The following is a 15,167-nucleotide window of genomic DNA, read 5'->3' on the forward strand; positions in this document are numbered from 1 at the left end:
CCCAACAAATATTTATGGAATGGATTAAAATGAAGATTAAATGACATTGGAAAATGGTCAGCATAGGCACTCACTGAATATTTGTGGAATTAAGAGAATGGAAAGGTAACTGCAGGCACCAAACAGTAGGTGTTCAGTAAATCATGGTTCCACTTCACCCTGCTCTACCTACGTTCTCTGTGCGAGCCCCCTCACCTTTTCAACTCACTATACAAGTGGTTTTATGCGCAATAGTCTTAATTTTTTAATCAATGGCTGGCCTTGAAAGCCTAGATCATCTCTTGCCTTGAAAACTTGCTAAAAAGGAGAAACTGGAAGGGCTCATTAAACACTTACTGATGAATCAAGGGCTAGAGAAGGCTGGAGCCATTTAGTCCTCAGTAACCGTAGGGTCCACCTTTCAATAGATTCAGCAAAGGTGACCAAAAGCCTCTCTATTTGACATGAGAAGCTCTAAGTTCAAGACCTGAACAATGCAAAACAGTCACAAAAATTGATTATAAGAGTAACATACCCACACAATTAACATTACCTAGAGCTTTCCATGTGCCACATGCTGAGCTGAGTGGTTTACAGGGTTCATCTTATTTAATCCTAAAACAATCCTGTGTCAGTTTTACAAAAATATTTTTACAAAATATTTTACAAAAATATTAAATAGCTTGTGCAAGATTATACAGGTAAACAAATTTAAGACACAGAACTTCTCAGCTAGAACTGGAGATGAGTTACAGATGTATTAATGCTTATAACCTTAGACATATGAATGTATGGTTCTACTCCTCAGTTTTCCCGCCTGTAAAATGAAGATTAATAATAAAATTTGCTTTGCTTATTTCTAAAGATGATTGATTGGAAGTATCAAGAAGAAATGTGTGATACTGTATCATAAACAATAAAGCGCTCTACAAATGTTATTCATGATTTAAAATAGAAACGTTTGCCCTGAGATCTTGCATTCAGCAAGGAAGTATGAACATTATCCCTGAGGTGTTTATCATGGGTGCATTTGCCTCTCCATCTTTGCAAGTGTGAACACTTACGGAACATAGCTCCCTCACTGTAGTGTCCTGAAGGGCTTTCAAAGTCGTCATGAACTGGGCTTCCCGGTGACCAGTGAGTGAGCAGAGGGAGTGCCTACAGACTGAGGGTTCAAGGCCAGGGCTTTGCCTCTCCCAGTGGCAGTGGGAGTGGTGATGACAGCAGATGCAGCAGTGGGCGGGTATAGCATGGCAGGTGCCCAATGGGCAGATACTAGGGAAGCCTGAGTCTAGAGAGACGGATTTGGTGAGGGGCTGGGGCCCATGTGTCAAGGCCTTGTTGCTTGGAACTGAACAGAAATGCCACGGCCTGGGCTCACATACAAAAGTCTGAATGGAAGCATCATTGTACTGTCTTGCTTCTGTCCCTAGTCTTGGTTCTGTTGTGGTAACAGGATCACATATAGTGCATTCTAAAGATGTTCCTCTGGGACCAGTCCCCAAGGACACAGCACCCTGAGCAGCCGACACCAGGTTGGAGGACATCTGGGTCATTACAGACCTGGAGTTGCCAGTATTTAGAGGAAGGTTTTCCATCTCAGCTTCTGGCCTAGGTAGTATCTGACCCAAAGTACAAGACCTTGACTTCACCTGGGCAGGATCTCCAGGGAGTTTATGGAGGTGGAGAATGGGCTTTTCAGATGTTTGAGCAAGGTCAGTTGCATAAGGTATGATTTCATTGTGCTTGGGGACACACTGTGATGAGCTTTCTGATGCCAGTAAGCTGTGGTTGGTGTCAGGACAGAGTCCACTGCTTTCCTCTTCTCTTGGGGCCTCAGAGTCAACATGAAGGAACTTGTCTTGAGTATGATCATTTCCAGGTGATCTTTGAGACTCATAGTGGTGGCTTTGCACTTCGCCAGCCCCCTCAGGCCTCAGAAAACTATCCTGCATTTCTGTGATGTGGGTTATCATAAACCCCAGAGGATGATCATATTTGGAAGTGGCTGTGGATCCGGTAACCTCATATTCATTGTGGGACATTGGCAGAAGCTGCCGCAGATGGCTGTCTTTCCTTGGGTGTTCTCCCCTCATGGTGGTCTTGGCACAGGCCATGTCTGGGATATACAGCTCTGGTGGCTCCTCCGTGGCCTCAAGCAGAAACTCTTCCTCCACCACAGATGCTGAGGCCTTTTCTTCCAAGGCACTCGTGTCTTGGCTTGAAAAAGATGCGCTCGCCCTACTCTTGGAATCTGGCCCATCTGACTGTAGTTGACAGTCCTGGGATGATCCTACGCTGTGACTCTGATCTCTTGGTTTTCTACCACCATTCTCAGCAGGACTCTGGCTGCTTGGCAAGGAAGGCATCTGTAGAGGAAACCAGGACAAAGGGAAACAGGTCAGGAAGTGGAGGAGGCAACAGGTTTAAGGCGAGATTTTCTTCTTGTCATTGCCATTGACTTAGGAGTCAAGAGATAAGGGTTGCAACATTAGGTTTTGCATCTGTTTACCACTTTACCAAGGTCCTCCTCTCTAGGGGGCTCAGCTTCCTTGCTTACAAAAATCAAAAGGAAAGGAAGGCCACACTTTCTGGCACCTTGTCTAATATGACTCCATCTTCCCCTGCCCCTTGGGTGCAGGTGGTTTGTGCCTTCTCAAGCTTTCCAGCTGTGGCTTGATTTAAAACACCCCTCTTTCTGAGTTAGCTGTGAGTGAGGTTTGGGTGGCAGCCTGGTTGATAGGGCTGAAGTGGGATGTGAGGGATGAGCAACATGGCCCTGTTCCAAACCCTCCTACCTGGAGGGGCAGCGGTTCCAGCGGCTCCTCCAGGAACCCACTGCTGTCAGACTGGCAGCTATTTGCTCTGTCCACCCGGGCACCTGCAGAAGGAAAAAGGTCTTTAGGTTATTAAAGGGAAAACATGCGGCCAGCAGGACTGGGATCAACCCCTCTAGGTGCCTGACACACCATGGATCCTGCAGAAATGCCCACTGTGAGGAAGAAAAAACAAATGAGGGAATTCCAAGGATGTTTTTTTTCTCAATTGTCAGAGAGCTCACATAAAATTGCATCACTGGTTTCCTGATACAAAGAATAAAACATGAAATGAAGGAAAAGAAACTAATGTCTCTCAAAACCAAAGAACAATATGGTTGTGAGATGAATCTTTACTAAGGGAAAGAAAATCCAGAAGGAAACACATATGCCTTAAATGCCACACTAATAAAATAATAAAAGACCACATTTTATATATTTGTGTGTGTGTATATATATATTCTTGTTCTTTTTACTAAAATTTGGATAAGGACCCTTTGCTAGCTGCAGCTGTACTATTTCTATGACTGCAAGTTTGTGCTCATGTTTTAGATCACTGCTCTTGTCACCAGGAGAGGCTGGGACATGCAGAGAAAGGGCAAAGTCACATGTGGGCAGGTTATGACTTTGTAAACAGGAGCATCCATGAACTGTTAAATCTATCTGTAGATTCTTATGTAAATATTAAGTTATATATTGTGGGGGAAATAGTTGGCTACCAGAGTGTCTCCATGCTAAAGATTAAATTATGGAATTTTTTTTTCTCTTCTTTAATGAGAAATGCTTTCAGTTATAACACAGTATAGGCTCTAATAGGCAGTCTCTCAGGAGGAGGGGGGTTGCAAGGTGGCCTCCTCAGAATACAAGGAGCCGAGGGAGGAACCTTGTCTGTCCTGAGAGAAGATTGGTTATGTGTTTGGGAAGTGAATTAAAAGGAAACAGTTCATTGTCCTTTGATATAATGCTTGAGTATTTGGTACCTAAGTGATAAATAGGGGATTTGCCTTTGCTTGAACAACTGCTGAAGAAGAGTTCAAGGGAGGGAAATGATCCTAGCCTCTGCTTAGATCTCTGCTGGACCTCACCTTGAAGGACAGTTCCACTCACAAGAGCAGCATCATTCTTCTCCCTTTGGGCAACAATCCCCAAGATCCTTAACGGTCCATGTGTCTGAGCAAAGACAGCAAGTGGAGACAGTCCCACAGGTGGCCGACCCAGCCCAAACCCCAGCTAGCTCAGCCTGAGGCCAAAGTCAAGAGAAAGTAACAGCTCAATTTTGTAAAATTAGACATTATAAACTCCATATTCTTTAATTCAGCCTCAAACCTAACTAAAAGCTAAAAATCAGAGGGCATACATTTTAAAATAGCTCAATCCTAGAGAGATTGAGAAACTTTGAGCAAAATTTTGAGAATGCTTATCTTTGGCCTCGCCATTGCCTCTTGTTACATAGTTAAGGGTAAAAAAATAGAAAATATTTGCAAGTCATAGATCTAAATGAGACTTCTGCTTCTGGAAAGCTGTAGTAATAGGGACTAGATTTTTCCTCCTACCCGAACCAACTGAAAAACTAGACAAGATATGTTTAAAAAAAAATGGTTTTCAAGACAGTGGACCTCAGACAGTTATAGACAGCAGTCCTTGAGAGACAGGAATAAGTGATGTGATGTAAACCCTATAGTTACCCAGCTTAGTGCTTTGAGAGAGTTTACAGGTCTTGGCATGAGAAGGGGGAACCCAGGCAGAGCCTGGCAGACACATGAAGCTGAGGAAACAGAGCTAGGAGTCCAAAAAGACTGAGCCAGCTAGAGTTCAAATGGCACATAGAGGAGAAGAAGGAGCTGCACACAGAGAGAACTCTAAGAGAGTCTCCCTTGAGTATTCAGCTGAGTACTGATGAGCTCATGCATGTGAAAAACCACCAAAAGCTGGGAAGAGAACCATCAGAAAGGATCAGGGGAAACACTGCCCAGTACTCATCCAGAGCCTGGAATAGGGAATGCGCCCACCAGCCAGATGCAAAACCTTCTATTTCACAGGACATTGAGGGGTAGAATACTCAGAAGTGTTTTGCCTCAGGAGTAAGAAATAATTAGCCTTAGAATGACCACTGCTCTGGTCCCACCCAACGAGCCTTAAAAGCAAGACCTGAAAGAATTAAACTGTTTCCAAGTAACTTAATTGTGTCCAAGATATAAGTAAAAGAATATTTATGGGAATATAGTACTATCTACCACCTATACGGTCTAACATATTTTACCTATATGGTAAAATCCAAATGTCTGGCATATATTAAAAAATATCAAGTGTGCAAAGAAGCTGGAACATATGATCCATTATGAGGAGAAAAAATCAATCAATTGAAACCACCCTATTACTAATGCAGATCTTAGAATTATCAATTGAGAAAGAGCATTAAAACATTTATTAAAACTATATCCCATATGTTCAAGAAGCTAGAGAAAGATGACCTATGTTAAGTGGAGATATGCAAGATATTAAAAAAAAAAACCAAATTGAACTTCTAGAGATGAAAACAACAAAGTCTCCAGTAAAATTTATAATGGATATATGTAGCAGATTAGAGATTGCAGAAGAAAAGATTAGTAATATTTCAAAGAAAAGTTTGTTTCACAAAGTCCAACTAACTCCAAGCACCAGAAACATGAAGAAAACTACACTAAAGCACATAAAAATCAAATTACTAGCCAGGCGCAGTGGCTCACTCTTGTAATCTCAGCACTTCGGGTGGCCGAGGCAGGCAGATGACCTGAGGTCAGGAGTTCAAGGTCAGCCTGACCAACATGGTGAAACCCCGTCTCTACTAAAAATACAAAAATTAGCTGGCATGGTGGTGCATGCCTGTAATCCCAGCTACTTGGGAGGCTGAGGCAAGAGAATCACTTGAACCCAGGAGGCGGAGGTTGCAGTAAGCCAAGATCGTGTCACTCCACTCCAGCCTGGGTGACAGAGCAAGTCTCTGTCTCAAAAACACAAACAAACAAAAAACAAAAACAAAAGAAAGAAAAATTACCCAAAGCCAATGACTTTTTATAAAAATCCTTAAAATCAACCAGAGAAAAGGAACATTAAATATAGAGTTAAAAAAGATAAGGATGGCAGATTTCTCCTTGGAAATAATTCAAGTAAGAAGACAGCTGAGTAACATCTTTAGGGTACTGAAAGAAAAAAATCATGTGGGTAAGCATTGACTATTTTATTTATTTATTATCTACATCTTTAAAAAAGATAATTGACTATTTAAACAAAAAAATTAACAATGTTGTGTGGGATTTATAACAAAGACCTAGAAGAGTCTACAAACATAAACACCTGTTACTATAAAACTGAATAATGTGTAGAAAAGGTGCTGCCTGAGAGATTTTCCTTTAACTCTGATGTGTGACTTTTACAGAGCCTTTAACCTGAGTAATAGAACAGCTGTTCACTGTTGTCAGAGGAAATAGCATCTACTCACTATATATTTATTATAAGAAATTTACTAGTGTAATATTTAAGACTTCACTGCCGTTGTTATAATTAGTTCAATCCATATTAAAACTTTTCAGTTTCCTTTAGGATTAGCAAAAATACCACCCGTTTTCTCCTTATATCAACTGTGGGTACGAAATTCATGATGATTCTTGTAGTAACCTTTCAAAAGCTCAATGCAGAGCTTTAAATGTTTTTTCAGTACTATGCAAACGGCCCTGCACACTTTGATGGGAGCCCCTCTGCTTAATAACCTGTTGAGTGGGCAGCCCATCCTGAAGAATTTTCCACACAAACTTCCTGTTAAACGCTCCCTTTACGTGCTTCTGGGCCCACAGCCTGTTAGTACTCCAGAGGTCTCTGCAGTAGACAAAGTATGGGATAGGACAGCATGAGACAGGACTAACTTCCACTCCTCATTCCCACTCCCAGACTATAGAGGCATTAGGGGAACCAAAGATATTCAGCAGAAGAGGTTGAACTTTGGTGAAAGATGGACAAGACAGACTTTGGAACCTCTAGCTGTTTCTATATATTTTGATGCAAGATTTGCACAACAAACTGTGAAGCACTCTCCATGCATCATTATTGTTATTTCAAATTTTCAAAAAATGTCTAAGCAGTTACTATTCTTGAATATAAGCTTCATATGCAATGGTTGCTATTCCCCCTCTTACAATGCATGGATGAAATTTTACATTAGAACACTAGGACAGAGTGATATGTTAGAGCCCATTTGTCCATGTGCTGGCTGGTTTATACCAATCTGGTTGATATGGTATAGCTATGTCCCCACCCAAATCTCATCTTGAATTGTAGTTGACATAATCCTCACATGTCATGGGAAGGACCTGGTGGGAGGTAATTGAATTATGGGGGCGGTTCCCCCACCCATGCTGTTCTTGTGACAGTGAGTGAGTTCTCATGAGATCTGATGGTTTTATAAGCATCTGGCATTTCTCCTGCTGGCTCTCATTCTCTCCCCTGCTGCCCTGTGAAGAGGTGCCTTCCGCCATGATTGTAAGTTTCCTGAGGCCTCCCCAGCCATGCAGAACTGTGAGTTAATTAAACCTCTTTTCTTTTTTAAAAAATTATTTTAAGTTCCAGGGTACATGTGCAGGATGTGCAGGTTTGTTACATATGTAAACGTGTGCCATAGTGGTTTGCTGCACATATCGACCAATCACCTAGGTATTAAACCTACAATGCATTAGGTATTTTTCCTGTTGCTCTCCCCTGACCTCCACCCTCCCCTGACAAGCCCCAATGTGTGGTGTTCCCCTCCCTGTGTCCATGTATTCTCATTTAAACCTCTTTTTTTTATATATATAAATTACCCAGTCTCGGGTATTTCTTCATAGCAGCATGAGAATGGCCTAATACACTGGTCCAAATGAAAATAAACAACCACAAACAAAGGGTCCCTAAAAGGTAGAAAGAGTAATTTCCTCCAAAAGAGGTATACTTGTGATATAACTGTTGCCTTTCATTAACTGTACTTGTGTAAAGCACAAAAAACAAAACAATCTCTGAAACTCACTTAACCGTAAAAAATCAGACATTGAGAACCTCACTTAGATGATGGATCAAATGGTGGAATTGGGCATAGTTCTCCCAGGTGAATAGGCTTATTTATCTTGTGTTTGTTTTAGAAGTGAAATGCATGCATCTCAATCATTTTGAGAGATTCACCAAGCAAAATGTGGGCCAGGTTACTGATGGTTTAGTTTCTTCAAGAGGCTAAAAATCCTTTCTCCGTATGGAGTACCTTTTCAACAACTAGACTATGTGCATCTAGATATAGGATTTCCAAATTCTAAATATTCCCTTAGGGTCATAGAAATTAAATGAGGCAAAGGATGAGAAATCACCTAGCTCAGAATGGCCATGATGGATTATTAAATAAACAGACAAATACAAATGTACATCGTTTATCACTCCCACACCCTCACACCTAATATGTAATACAATATATCACACCTAATATGTAATACATTGCCTTTGGGGAAGGCAATATGGCATCTGGCAAGAGTAATAGAAGTGGTACCAGCACACCTGGCCAACCCCACCCAGTTCCTTCAGCTAGGTAAGCCAAGACTGGGGGAACTTGAGATGTCTCATTACCTCTAGTGATATTTTCCCTAGGCACTCAATATGCTGAAGGAGCCACAGTTCTTCCTTACACCGCTCCAGTGGGGCCTTGACCTCCCACCTGGCACCTACCAGTCCTTTCCCTCCAGCTAGATCTTATCACCTAAGCGTTCTACTGCTGGCTGAATCCTTTTCCAAAACAGTTGTGTAAATGGAATCCTTCACCACCACCAAGCCCTGCACAATTTTTTTCATGTCTCCTTAGACTGCTAGTTCCCCCATCCTGCCTATCCCATAGCTCAAGGGGGTCCACTTCTGTACACCGAATGCTATTGAAATCTAGTTAGGCTCCATGCTGAGTCAGCTAGAAAAGTCGAAGCCTCCTCTACTGGGGTCCGATTCTGACTCTCTTACTTAGAGGCTGTGTGATCTGGAGCTTGTCACTTACTCTCTCTGAGTCTGTCTCCTCATAGGGAAAATAATGAATATGGTAATACTATGTTACTTGTGGGGTTGCAATCAGGATAATATCCAATAATACATTTCTAATAATATATAGGCTATATAATGTTATATGTAAATTTTTGCTGCAGGACATCATTAATATCTATTATAACTCAATCTTCATATCATTACTAATCATCATGGTTAATATTAATATTAATTAGAAATTACCTTTTTCAGCACACAACTGTCTTCATGGAGATAAATTTTTACCCTCCCAATTAGGGGGACCCTGCTTGGGACAGGACTACTCTACTGACTTGTGAGGGGGAAACATTTCTGCCTAGGAGACAGATGCCTCAGGCACTTTGATGAAATAATCACCAGATGGCAGCATTACACCAACCACAGAGTGGAAGACCCTGGTCCCTGCCAAAGGACCTTTGGAATGGCTAAAATTAGTAAGAAAAGTCAACCTGCTTTTCTGGGCTGGGCTGGTAACAAAAGCTTCTGAATTCTAGGTGGAAAGTTCATGTTTAAAATAGTCTGAGTTCATAGAAGCTAGGAAATTGAAAGATACATAGGAAGAGGGAGAAAAAGCAAAGAGGTGACAGGGTGTGAAGCGTGATAAAGTTGTGTACAGCAAGAGAAATGTTTCAACCTCAGACTGTTTGAAGTTAACTGTCTTCCTCAATCAATTCTACTTTACCTATTTCATCATCAAGTTCCTATCTCTTCTGTCCTCCAATGGCACAAAATTCTGTGACAGCTCTGTGGTGAAGCTGAGTCACCAAGCAAGTTGGCCTAGAGTTGGAATGGACATTAGATATTAGGCCAAAACCAATGCTTTCAGGAGCTGGGAGGTGGCATAAGTATGTGGAACAGCTAGGCTTCAGGACAATGGGCGGTAGTGTGAATTGTTTGGACCAGAGAGCAGTTGTTCCTTTGAAGGCATTTTACAAAATTAATTTTCAATGTTTCGTAGAACAAACAAAACCTCTCTATGTTCCCCAGGGTGGAAGACAGGATGGTGCCACCTCCCTTCCAGAACATTCCTTATAGATGGTTGTTTAGCTAGTGCTTACTTTTGGTGACAAGCAATGACTCCTATCTGGTCAGAGCGCATCATACATTTTAGGAAATTTGTCTTTGTATTGGCCACCCCTACCTTAGCATTTTACATTTGTCGGTCATAGCTCTGTTCCTTGGAGTAGCGCAGAACGTGTCAAACTCCTTTCCCAAAGACAGCTCACTTGGACTCTCCAGGCCTTTCTCCTCAGCGTAAATCTCCCCAGACCCTGCCGGTCGCAGTGGCTCACGCCTGTAATCCTAGGACTTTGGGAGGTTGAGGCAGGCGGATCACGAGGTCAGAAGATAGAGACCATCCTGGTCAACATGGTGAAACCCTGTCTCTACTAAAAATATAAAAATTAGCTGGGCATGGTGGCGCCCGCCTGTAATCCCAGTTACTAGGGAGGCTGAGGCACGAGAATCGCTTGAACCAGGGAGTCGGAGGTTGCAGTGAGCCAAGATCGCGCCACAGCACTCCAGACTGGTGACAGAGGGAGACTCCATCTCAAACAAATAAATACATAGAAATAAAAATCTCCCCAGACCCTTTAAATCAGCCCTCACAGGGCAGGCTTTTCAGGCTGTTTGTGTCTTGTACTTTTGAATAGGCTCTTACTTAATGCTTGCTGTAAAACTGTCACCCAGCTGGGCTTCAGTAGTAGGGATCATGGTCTGGCCAACACGGAAAGGAGGGGGACTGCGCTCTTTTCCTACTTCTAGATTTCACTTCCATACACACAGCCTAAGGCTGTGTTAGTTAGTCAGAAGTTGTGTTCCCAGTGTTGGGTTACACTGATAACAGTCTCTATTTTGAAATCAATAAATAAATGTTTTGAAACCTAAGTGAATGATTTAGTTTATATCCTTGTGAAATTTGATCTAGCTTGTTTGGGAACATGGTTCCATCCTGTCATGGATAATTTTTATTTTTATTTATTTATTTATTTTGAGAAGGAGTCTCGCTCTGTTGCCCAGGCTGGAGTGCAGTGGCGTGATCTCGGCTCATTGCAACCTCTGCCTCCCAGGTTCAAGTGATTCTCCTGTTTCAGCCTCACAAGTAGCTGGGACTACAGGCGCCAGCCACCACACCTGGCTAACTCTTTGTATTTTTAGTAGAGATGGGGTTTCACCATGTTAGCCAGGAGCGTCTCAATCTCCTGACCTCATGATCCACCTGCCTCAGCCACCCAAAGTGCTGGGATTACAGGTGTGAGCTACCATGCCCAGCCTCTGTCAAGGATAATTTTAACCTTCATTCTGAAATTGATTTGTGGATTTGTGTTGTCTATAACATTAAAAAACATTCTTGCTGTAGGACAAGTCACTGTTAATATTCTGAAGAGAATAAGCCACAGAGAAAGAGCATGGTGGAACCTTCTACTGGAAACCTTCATTCCTAGCAGGTGGTCACTGGGACCCGCAAGGTCCTACACTGTGCTAGATACTGGTCAGCCAGTGTCAACAAAGGTACCTGCCATCATGGAGCTTATATTTATCTTGAGTCTCATCCTAAAGCTGAAGAAAGACTGAAAATATTAGTAATTATGGAAAATAATCCTGAGACAAGTTAATTCTTTTTCTATACCAAAAGTCTTGGGCAGAAGGGTCTCTATCCTATGAAGATTTCTACATAATATTTTAATAACTTCTATTAGCACTCTCCTGAAGTTTTGGTTTCAAGGTCTTACAGCCTAGGGATTCTTCCCTTCCTCTCTTCCTCCCTTCTTTCCTTCCTTCCATTGCTCCAGGTCTAGCAGTCCCTTTGTTCTTCAGTCAAAATAACCTTCCTTCATCATTTAAAAAAAAATCTGCTTCTCTAAAATTAACTTATCTTTGGCTCAATACTCTTGCTTTTCAGTATTATAGAAGTAATACAAGGTGGTAAAGAAAATTTGGAAAAATAAAAAATCATAAATAAAAAATAAAGATCATTATAACTTAACCATGTAAGAAAATGACTAAAATATTTCTATGTATTTTCTATGTATTTTGATTTAGGACATTTTGTTTGTGCACATTTATATGTCTGTGTTTTGTAAAATAATAATTCTAATACACATTTTGTATCTTGTTTCTTTTAATACGATGTGAATTTTTCTTATCAAAAATTATGATTTGTGTGTCTGTGTGTGCCGCACACGTGTGTGTTTGTGAGCACATGCCTTTTTCCTCAGCATAATTGTGCCACTTCCGTAAAAAACAATTGATAGGTTTCTCTTTTTATTTCTCTGCTCTTCAACAGCTTCTTGGAAGTCTTAGATAGTATTATTTTCTTATAATGTTAAAAGAGCTTAGCCATAAAACTGCTGATAATTGTATACCTTAAAAGATGAAACTCTTTAAAAACTTTTAATTTCTTCAATAGTTATTGATATTTCGGGATACCTACTTCTTGAGTTAATAACTTGTTTTTCTAATGTCACCATCTGAACAATTTATGTTCATTCTATATTCTCTAAAAAGACTGTTTCTACCTCTCATCATAGCTTTGACCTGACTTTATACATTTGTGTGTGTGTGTGTATATATATATATATATATACTTTTTAAATTTAGCATTATCTAATAATGTTGTAATTCCTGTTTTCTTTTTGTTATCATTGATATACTTTTTGGTATATTTTGCCCATTCATTTTGCTTTTAACATCTCTTTGATTCCTTATTTTAAATGTGGATAAAATTTCTTAATGACTTTTTGAGTCTTTTTCTTTGTAGGTTCATTTATTCCATCTATAACTGTTTTCATAAGCTATGTATTTATTCTTATTGTTTGTAATTTTACATGTATTTTTATAACTGATTGGTAGAGTAAATATGTGACATACTCGATGCAAATCTTCCCTCTTGTTCTGAAAGTAGGCATCACTAATAATCCATAATCCAGTCTTTTCTGCTGAGCTGAAATTCAGCCTCAGAATCTTTATTAGTTCAACATTACTAATAGCTAATACTAATCAATGAGAATTGGGACACAAGTTTTAATCTATTTGTCATCCTACTGGTGTATTAATAAAGACAGAGTATAACTTCACATTTAAGTAGACTGGATTTTGAACTATATCATAAATTGTTATCTCAGAGACTTAAATGAGGATTAAAGGAGATAATGTAAAACACTTAGCATAGTGCCTGGCACTCAATATTTGTTGGTATTACTAATATGATTAATTTTCAACGTTTACTCTTTTGCCAAGTAGACTATATTTTCTTTGATGGCCTTTTTTCCTCTGGTAATGTAGAACACATATAACAAATACCATGTTTTAAAATTTAATTAGTAGTAACATCAAAAATTCAAACATATTTCAAATACCAAGAATTAAACAAGTACCTATTGACTCCCCAATTAATCAGTATTTATTGATAATTTCATTTTCTTCTGTCATTCAGCTTTCTCTGATATAATCTAGGATTTTAGATCCAGCAATTGTGTGTGTGTGTGTTTCTTCTCTTTTAAGAATATTCATGATATTTACATTATGTTTGTATATTTTACAATTCTTTAGACTTTGCCTAACTGTCCTTTTAAGCAAGACTTCCTAATTCAGTAGGCTGGTGTACATCTTTGACATTTCTTTTTCAGGAAGAATATATGGATGTTCTATTTCCTGAGGCCTTTCTTATCTGAAGTGTTCCTTCTTATGACAACTTGAAAGGTACACAATTTGTAAGTTGCAAAATTTCTACTTTAAAATGCAACTATGCACCTCCACTATCTTCTGGCATCTAATATGAGGATGCTTTTTGAGAGGAGAGTGATCTAGGAAAATACTCTCTATTGGACCCATGGTCTGACCATTGTATTTTGAAAAATAAAATTCACACTGCCTCCTCTGGCATCTTTTCATACCATTTTCTTAAAAACTGTCATATCAAAATACTACCATAAAAATTGTTGAAAAATATCCTTTAGAGTAATATGTTCAGAGTGCGCAACCTAATGATAACTGTTCCTATTCCTCCTGCCTACAAGCTGTTTCTGCCCAGGGGAAGGAAAACAGGCCATTGTGCCTGGAGCTTCGTGGCATGGAGTAATCCGTGGTTTGGTCATGCAGGGACTTGTAATGAAGCAAGTTAGAATCTTAATCCAATTAAATATTTCTGAAACAGAACACTTACATGAATCTATAAAGATTGTATCGTTTAAACACACATGTCTTCTTTGTCTACATAGATACTTATTAGACATTCCTGAGACAAAAAGGAGGACAGATCTGATTTTGAATAGCAAATGTGCATACAATGTCCTGGAAGAATGCAATGACAAATTTTAATTTAGATCCAGTGCTTACTCATATTTTATAGAAAAGAAGGATAGAAGCTTCCAGGGCTGAATGAACAATGTCCCATGACCACTTGAGACAATAGATAGGTTTCAAATTTTGTAATGCCAATTTTTTTTTTGTTAATTTTTCTACTGATTCAAGTGCCGTAGTTCTAGTGATAACCAGTTTAAATGTTTTTGTTTTTGTTTTTCCCTTTTGTGAAGCTGGCTGGGAGCAAACATTGTCCTTGTTGAGTTCACTGGTTGATTGGCAGAGATTACATCAAATGTTCAGACAGTAAGAAGAAATAGTCCTTTTACACAGTAGCCCAATTCCTCAAGTTTTGTTGTTACCAAGCTGAAGAACTGAAGTTTCCATCAAGAATTGCACTTATGCTTCTCTTCCTAGCTGCATTCTGGGGGACAGATGTGGGACTCCTGGCTCCATCAGAGTCAGAAGGCATTCTTAGGGAGACCAGTTATTTGTTTGCTATTCCTCGTTTGTCCTTCCTTGCCCCTGTTATCTTCTATTCTGATCGTTCTCTGCCCTGCCTGTGCTCCAGGCTTTCTCTTGTGTTCCATCAATGGGAGGCACCAGTAGGAGTAGGAGATTGAAGGGCAGAAGAAAGAGCATAGATTATTTATTGACCACTCCCTCTTTCAGGGTACTTTTTGAAAATGACTGCCATCCTTTATTGTGAGAGCTCCTTTTGAGAAGTCTCTCTTCTCAGGCTCCAACTTTCACAGGCTCCAGTAGCTGGCTCCCTCTGCTTTTTTAGTCCTGGGGTGACAATGACTTTCTGCTCTTATTAACCTTAAGGTGCTTCCACATTTCCTGTTGGTTCCTTGAATCCCACCCACTTCAGTAAATAGCCCCTTTCTAAAACTCTCTTCAGTTAAACCCTTTTGGATATGCTCTTTCCTACCTGAATGATACTCATAGTACAATAACCAGACAACTTAACTTAGTATTCACTTAATATTGTATCCTTTCATTTTAATTCCAATT

At 40.0% G+C, this 15,167-nt stretch overlaps 1 protein-coding gene across 1 annotated transcript in view; it reads right to left on the minus strand.

The window, feature by feature from the left end:
- Positions 1 to 15,167, minus strand: part of CCDC129 (coiled-coil domain containing 129) — a 100,960-nt gene that overhangs the window by 12,052 nt on the left and 73,741 nt on the right. Inside the window, exons 9-10 of the mRNA XM_011972286.1 lie at positions 2,778 to 2,866; positions 1,044 to 2,348 (exon numbers count right to left, since the gene is read on the minus strand). Coding sequence (XP_011827676.1) covers positions 1,044 to 2,348; positions 2,778 to 2,866 — 1,394 coding nt within the window. The remainder of the gene's footprint in view (positions 1 to 1,043; positions 2,349 to 2,777; positions 2,867 to 15,167) is intronic.

This window comes from Mandrillus leucophaeus, unplaced genomic scaffold (genome assembly GCF_000951045.1).
Source record: "Mandrillus leucophaeus isolate KB7577 unplaced genomic scaffold, Mleu.le_1.0 Scaffold128, whole genome shotgun sequence".
NCBI lineage: Eukaryota > Metazoa > Chordata > Mammalia > Primates > Cercopithecidae > Mandrillus > Mandrillus leucophaeus.